A 7731-nucleotide genomic window follows, 5' to 3' on the forward strand; every position below is an offset into this window, starting at 1 on the left:
GGGATACCACATACTACCCTCTCTACCCTGTTCACCTACATAAATCCTCTCCTGGGTCAAACTTCAAAAAGCCCACTTGCTTCCATAGAAAAATATATTGGTAAAGTAGACCCAAGTGAAGCGGTCATATTGGAATGGTCTCTCAAGTTCATAAAATGACAAAATAACAAAAATGAATAAAGGTTACTTTACAGGAATTTAACAGGGGGGTTCACAGTAACTGTCAAAGACCAACCGTGCTAATTTTTCAAAACTTGGACCAAAACTGTAAACTAATCCAATCAAAAGGACCAAAATTGTAATTTACTATGTTAAAAGTTAAAACATAACTTCCTTCAAATAAGCCACCTTCTATGCAACATTTCCCTTTGTCTAATAGAACTCAACCTGCTTTATAACGAAACTTTCTAATAATACTGTGTACATTACAATTTTAATAGATTACATGATCATTTCAAAACACCGACACCCCTATGTACTACTATCAATGTGTTAATTAAAGCCACGCCGATAATACTAGATCCTTGTGTATATGGTAAAGGGTTTAAGAATTAAGATACTAAGGTTATATAAGAATAAATAAAGGTGGTTGAAAATTCCATTTTTATTTATAAATGAACACTTGAAATAATATAATAATTGTAAATTAATTGTCACCCAGACAAAAGTCTTGTGATGACAGAACGATAAACACACTACAAGAGTGCACGTCTTAACCCTACTCCTCAACATGCTTCCCAACACTTTTGTTTCTTTAACCCTTTTCGTATAGACCCTACCCCTCCTCTCTAATCCATCACCGTCGCCGCCATGGGAGGAGGACGCAAGTTATCAGCATCCTTTCTCTCCTCATTATTCATCATCTTTTACTTTCTTTCTACCAATGCCCGATTCACTCCTTCAGACAACTACCTCATCGACTGTGGATCACCTCAAAACACCATCCTTGACGACGGCCGAACGTTTAAATCCGACCCTCAATCGGTTTCCTACCTATCCACCGACGAAAACATATTCGCCACCTCAAATTCCATCCCGGAAAACGAAACGCTCCCTTTATACCGGACTGCAAGAATCTTCGACAGCGAATCAGTTTATAGGTTTCTCGTTTTTCAACCTGGCCGCCATTTCCTACGACTCTACTTCTACCCTCTCCACCACCCGTCATATAATCTCACCACGGCGGTTTTCACCGTGAAAACAGAAGGTCTAGTTCTTTTGCATGATTTTTCAGCCACAAAGAATTCGGATTCTCATTTCAAAGAATACCTCATTAACGTCACTTCTGATGATTTCTCACTCGTTTTCTCCCCATTGAAGAAATCTTTTGCTTTCGTGAACGCCATCGAGTTTGTTTCAGCCCCCGATGAGCTCGTTCCTGATTCCGCAACCATTATCTCTCCTCCTGGAGTTTTTAACGGTATGTCAGATTATGACCTTCAGATTGTGCATAGAGTTAATGTCGGAGGGCCAATGGTTAGTCCAAAAAACGACACATTGTCAAGGACATGGAAGAGTGATAGTCATGGATACATGATGTTTCCCAAGGGTGACAAACTTGTTTCCGTTGATCCGAGTACAATAACTTATCCGGTTGGAGGAGCCACTCCTTTGATTGCACCGAACCAAGTTTACTCCTCGGCGGCTTCAATGGAAGAGTCCGGTGTCTCCAATGCAAATTTCAACCTGACTTGGGAGATGAATGTAGATTCGGGGTTCAATTACTTGATAAGGCTGCACTTTTGTGATATCGTGAGCACCGGTATGAACACCCTCTATTTCAATGTGTATGTAAACAACATGATGGGGATCTCAGGGCTAGACTTGTCATCACTCACTTCAAACCTAGCGGTTCCCTACTACAAAGATTTTGTGGTCAATGCATCCGCCGTTTCCAACGGTTTGATACGTGTTCAGGTTGGACCATCCGATCTTGAATCCGCCATTCCCAACGCCATACTAAACGGCTTGGAGATCATGAAGATGAGAAACGCTGCAGGCACCTTAGATGGGTTATTCTCATCTAGGAGGAATAGTCGTGGTGTGTCACGCACCACGACTATTGCCGAGGCAGTTGGTGTTGGGGCAGCAGCAATTGCGTTGTTGCTCCTCATCTTTGCTTTCATTCGGAATAAAAACAAGGCCAAGGGTTGGGACCAGGGCGGAACTAGTTCCAAGTCATGGTTTCTTCCCCTTAACGCGAGTTATTGTAGTACTTTGCTATCTAGCAAGAGCAAGAGCAAGAATGGGTACTCGAGTGTTTTCTCTTCCAATATTGGCTTCGGCCGATCATTCACTTTTAATGAGCTACGAGACGCAACAAAGAATTTCGATGAAAGTGTAGTAATCGGCGTTGGAGGGTTCGGGAAAGTTTATATAGGGGAGGTAGAAGCAGGAACAAAGCTTGCAATAAAGAGAGGAAACCCTAGATCTTCGCAAGGAATTAACGAATTTCAAACCGAAATTCAACTGCTATCCAAGCTTAGACACCGACATCTCGTTTCATTGATAGGCTACTGCGACGAAAATAGTGAAATGATTTTAGTGTATGAGTACATGGCTAATGGACCACTTCGTGATCACATCTACGGATCAACCCTACCTTCTTTGACATGGAGGCAGCGTCTCGAGATCAGCATTGGTGCAGCTCGAGGGTTGCACTACCTACATACCGGTGGATCATCACATGGGATAATCCACCGGGATGTAAAAACCACTAACATTCTCTTGGATGAGAATCTAGTGGCTAAAGTCTCTGATTTTGGGTTGTCAAAAACCGGACCAGCTTTGGACCAAACTCATGTGAGCACGGCGGTGAAGGGCAGTTTCGGGTATCTTGATCCGGAATACTTCCGGAGGCAACAACTTACTGAGAAATCTGATGTTTACTCATTCGGTGTTGTCCTTTTTGAGATCTTATGCGCTAGACCCGCTCTTGATCCTGCATTGCCCAGAGAACAAGTGAATTTAGCCGAATGGGCAATGGCAAAACAAAGGAAGGGTGTGATTGAGATGATTGTTGATCCTAAAATTGTGAAAACGATATGCTCTGAATCATTAATAAAATATGTGGAAGCAGCAGAAAAGTGTCTAGCAGAGTATGGTGTTGATAGACCTTCCATGGGAGACGTTCTCTGGAACTTGGAGTTCGCTTTGCAACTTCAAGATGCATCTTTGCAGCTCGATCCTCCTGAAGAAGATGATACATGCGACGCAAAGACAAATAAGATCGTTGCTTCTGAAAAATCCAAGAAAGGCGATGAAACAAATAACGACAGTGATGTTAGTATCCTTATAAATGATGACTCAGGCATCGTGATTGGTTCTCCTTTGTTCTCCAAGATCGAAGATTTTGAAGGAAGATGAATATAGATCTCTGTATTTTGGAGTTTGGAGTTGATTGTAGATTTTAATTGTTTGATTAATTGGGGTTTCTTGTTCTTCTATATATGTTACGTTAATGCATTTTATTGTCATAAAAGATTTGTGTACGGTCAACAATGTTCTGAATATTAAGCATTTATCAAACCGTTTGATAAATTGACAAATACCAAGGATGCGACTGATGTTAAAGATGAAATTGTTCTGAAACTATTTTCTTACATAAGTCAGTGCAACCTTCTTTTGAAGTGTTGTGTTTGACCTGGGCATTACTTTCTTTCATGCAATCTCTTTTGTTGCTTGTAGATGGAATCACTACAAGAATAATGATCTTTATTGGCGACCGGCATCGCCGTTAAAGGCCCAAGACGTCACTAATACTTGTACTGTTGTTGCTAATATTGTGCGTCGCCACTAATATTATGCATCGCCACTAATGATATCCGTCGCCACTAATGCTATCCGTCGCCACTAAAAATATTACCACTAATTGTAGTTTTCTCTTTTTTTTCAATTTTTATAAAACCGTTCATTCCAAATACAAAACAAACGTTAAAAAAATATAAAAAAACTGCTATGAAATATTAATTATAGATAAATAAATCGATACATTAAAATTTAATAATACGACATCAATCCCAAAATATTAATCAAACATTCAAGTGCAAAATATATTATAATTTTACAAAACATCATAAATCTTAAAACTAGCTACATGTCATCATCACTCCCCTTGTTCCCTCCGGTATCATTTCTTCGTGCTGGGAAGGCTCAAAACCATTCTTCATATGTCGCACTAGATGTCGGGTTTCTTAGTATTGCTTGGAACATATCCAACTACAAAAAAACTAACATTATACCAAACTACAAATTAACAACATATAACTAAACTAAAAATTAACAAACTACAAAATACCAACATATCAAACTATAACCACACTAACAATTCCCAACATATAAACTATTTCCTAACTAACAATTAAAAACATATCAAACTATTACGAAACTAACAATTACCAAAACATAACCAAACTAACAATTATCAAACTACAAAATAGCAACATATCAAGCTATAACCAAACTAACAATTAACAGCATAGAAACTATTATCAAACTAACAATTACCAATATATCAAACTATTACCAAAACATAACCAAAGTAACAATTACCAAACTACGAAATACCAACATATCAAACTATAACAAACTAACAATTACCAACATATAATCTATTATCAAACCAACAATTAGCAACATATCAAACTATTACCAAAACATAACCAAACTAATAATTACCAAACTATAACCAACTAACAATTACCAAATTACAAATACCAACATATCAAACTATAACCGAAGTATATATATATATATATATATATATATATATATATATATATATATATATATATATATATATATATATATATATATATATATATATATAAGAGATTTGAAAATTAAATAGTCTTGTTATCTGTGATTGTGGATGTAATGATTGTTCATGATCATATGTCGACACAACCATGTAAGGTTTACGCCCGATGCCTCTCATATATCCGCGTCGAACACCCAATTTTTTTTTTTGAAAAGCATTTCTTACTTCCTATGGTGTTAGACGTCTTTCTTCGGTTAAAGCTTGAGTTTATTGATTTAACTCTTGGACTAAAGCATTCTGTATTTTCAAAAAATGATTGACATCATAATATAAATAAACACTTATATGAAAATATTATATTTAACCACTGACATATTGTTGTTCGGCTATAGCACTTGTGAATATCCCTTGGCGATCAGTATGAGTCTTATAAAAGACCTCAAGTCTACTTAGTTCCTATTTAACATTAAAATTAGATTAATTATACTTTAAATAAACAATTATATATATATATATATATATATATATATATATATATATATATATTCATAACTTACTTCTTTGAAACAAGTACTAATATACGAGCACGACCCCATTTATGTATGTATTGTTGTAATGCACGTACTACTTTTTTTTGCCATCGAATGCTTTATTAATTAGGGAGTTTAAAAAATTTTAACTTCTTGCACCCAATTTTCACGTGACATACCCTTGGCGGCGGCGCGGGGGGGGGGGGGGGGGGTGGTTAATGCCCTTGGGATATCTACGCCTTCCGAATCTCTCAAAATGATTAATCGTTTTGTTTTCTGGTCTCTATAATGTTTTGTAGAGAAGCATGAATGCTCCGCAACAACTGAGCACGCTCGGGATCCAAGTTAACTTGTTCCAAAATCAAACATTCTCTACAAATACAAAAAGTTAGTTAATTAAATATCAATCACAAATAAACTTAAAATATTATCATATAAATAATTTATCTTCAGATTCATGACTGTGACATTCCTTAAAGCAGAGGAAACATTGTCCCAACCAGTTACGCTAAAAGGGATGTTCTCCCACATATACCGCCCAATCTCACGGGTAAACATATTGCCACGTTTCCCGATAGGGGAACATGTGATATCTCTCTCTAAATCCTAACCCACAAACTCCCCCTGTTTTTTTTAACAACTTTGAGAGTTGGATGTTTTTGGATAATCATGTTCTTTTTGGTGGCTCAACTGAAAAGTATAATTAAAAATATTAGTCATAATAGTTTATAATACATGAATAAAAATAACAATTATATAAATCATAATAATACTTACCATGCTCTTCGAGTTGTCCATAATCAAAACTTACTAGATGTAACACCCATTTTCTAGGAAGGATTAGTTGAGGAATTGCATGGATCAAGAGTTGTCCATAATCAAAACTTAATAGATGTAACACCCATTTTCTAGGATGGATTAGTTGAGGAATTGCATGGATCAAATGGATGATTTTTGGGAAAAATATAGTGTCACGACCTGGTGAATGGAGCACTACGACGTGGCATGCCAAAAGCATGAAATGTGTACTTGATGGCCACCACGATGTGGCAAGAAGAATGTCACGACGTGGCAGTATCTGTAGCCCAAGCCCATGATTTTTTAGGGTTTCTTCCATCTTTAATCTCTTAATCTCAAGGATTAGGGCATCCTCTTCAACATCTAACCCTTTAACAATAAAAACCTAGCCTACATAGATGGTTAGGAACTTTTTTGCTTGATTGAAGACCTTGTTCTTGGATTTTGGTGGAGCTTGAGGAATATGAAAGATCATTTTGGTGCAAAGGAGCAAGGGACCAGTTTGGAATCATGATATCCTTCAAATTTCTGAGATGTTGGAGTCGGTTCGCTGGTACAGTCGGTGCGGAGAGTGAGGGTATTGCTACATTCCTTGGGTATTCGATTCAATCGAGTTTCCACACCGTGTTACATATATCATATGTTGTATGTGAGCTGATGATAGCTCGGGGTTGCTGATAACACAATTTGTTGTATGTGACCTGCTGATAGCTCGGGGTTGCTGATAAATCCTTATATGTTATGAACACAAAAGAAACCTAACATGCTTCTACAATTTTTGAAATTCACATAGAAGAATATAACACATACCTTTTGTTGTTATATAGTAATAACAACTTGTTTCTTGAATCTCCTTAGCTTTGAAAGCAAGTACCACAAGTGTAGTACCTCTAATGCCTCACAAACACACTTGAGTGAAAGGATGAATATGAGAGAGAGGATGGAGGGTAACAAGCTCACAAAATTGGCTCTGCTAGGGTTTCTCCAAGGGGTGCCGATTTTGAGTGCCTTAGGGTGCTATTTATAGTTGAAGTCAACTAGGGTTTCAAGGTGGAAACCCTAATCCCTTAGCTTAGGGCCTAAGCAAACCCATGGACTCCTTTCCTTAAGCCCTTGGACGAAAACTCCTATATCCTTCTAGGATTTTCGGCCAAGCCTTAATAAAGGTGATCCAATGGCCCAAAGTCTCAACTATCAAATATTTACAAAACAACCCCTACACTTTAATTAATTCCTTTAATCCCAAAATTAATTCCTAATTAATTTCTGATTAAATACTAATTAATAATATGATTCCAAATTAATATATTATTCATATAATTATAACAAACCATATTTATACCCCAATTTGTTATTCTTAACAATAAATCAGCCTCTCTCCTCAACAATCATCCTGTCTAGTCACCAGTGTGAAGGCAACCGAAAAGGATCATGTTACAACCGGGTCAAGTACATACCAAATATAGTTATGGACTTAGACACTAATCCAACAGTCTCCCACTTGGATAAGTCTAGCTAATAACTACAAATGCAAGTACGACTTCAGGATCCGATTAGCAATCGTAGCTTTCATAAGCTGCTGTCGAACTCTGATCTTATCAGTAACTTGTCCTTTAGATAAGGGATCGTATAGTCCTCCATTCC

The 7731-nt window shown here is 37.1% G+C and overlaps 1 protein-coding gene across 1 annotated transcript; it reads left to right on the forward strand.

The window, feature by feature from the left end:
• The first annotated feature begins 734 nt into the window (after positions 1 to 734).
• LOC145108219 (Protein kinase superfamily protein) lies at positions 735 to 3548 on the forward strand. The gene has a single exon (XM_079045228.1). It carries the CDS (start codon positions 811 to 813, stop codon positions 3364 to 3366), a length of 2556 nt encoding a protein of 851 aa, XP_078901354.1. The 5' UTR covers positions 735 to 810; the 3' UTR covers positions 3367 to 3548.
• Positions 3549 to 7731: the final 4183 nt, after the last annotated feature.

Source organism: Lactuca virosa, chromosome 4, assembly GCF_052849685.1.
Source record: "Lactuca virosa cultivar CGN04683 chromosome 4, Lactuca_virosa_CGN04683_v6, whole genome shotgun sequence".
Taxonomy (NCBI): Eukaryota; Viridiplantae; Streptophyta; class Magnoliopsida; order Asterales; family Asteraceae; genus Lactuca; species Lactuca virosa.

Coding starts and splice junctions, on each gene's coding strand:
- LOC145108219 (XM_079045228.1), top strand. CDS start 811: ATGGGAGGAGGACGCAAGTTATCAGCATCCTTTCTCTCCTCATTATTC.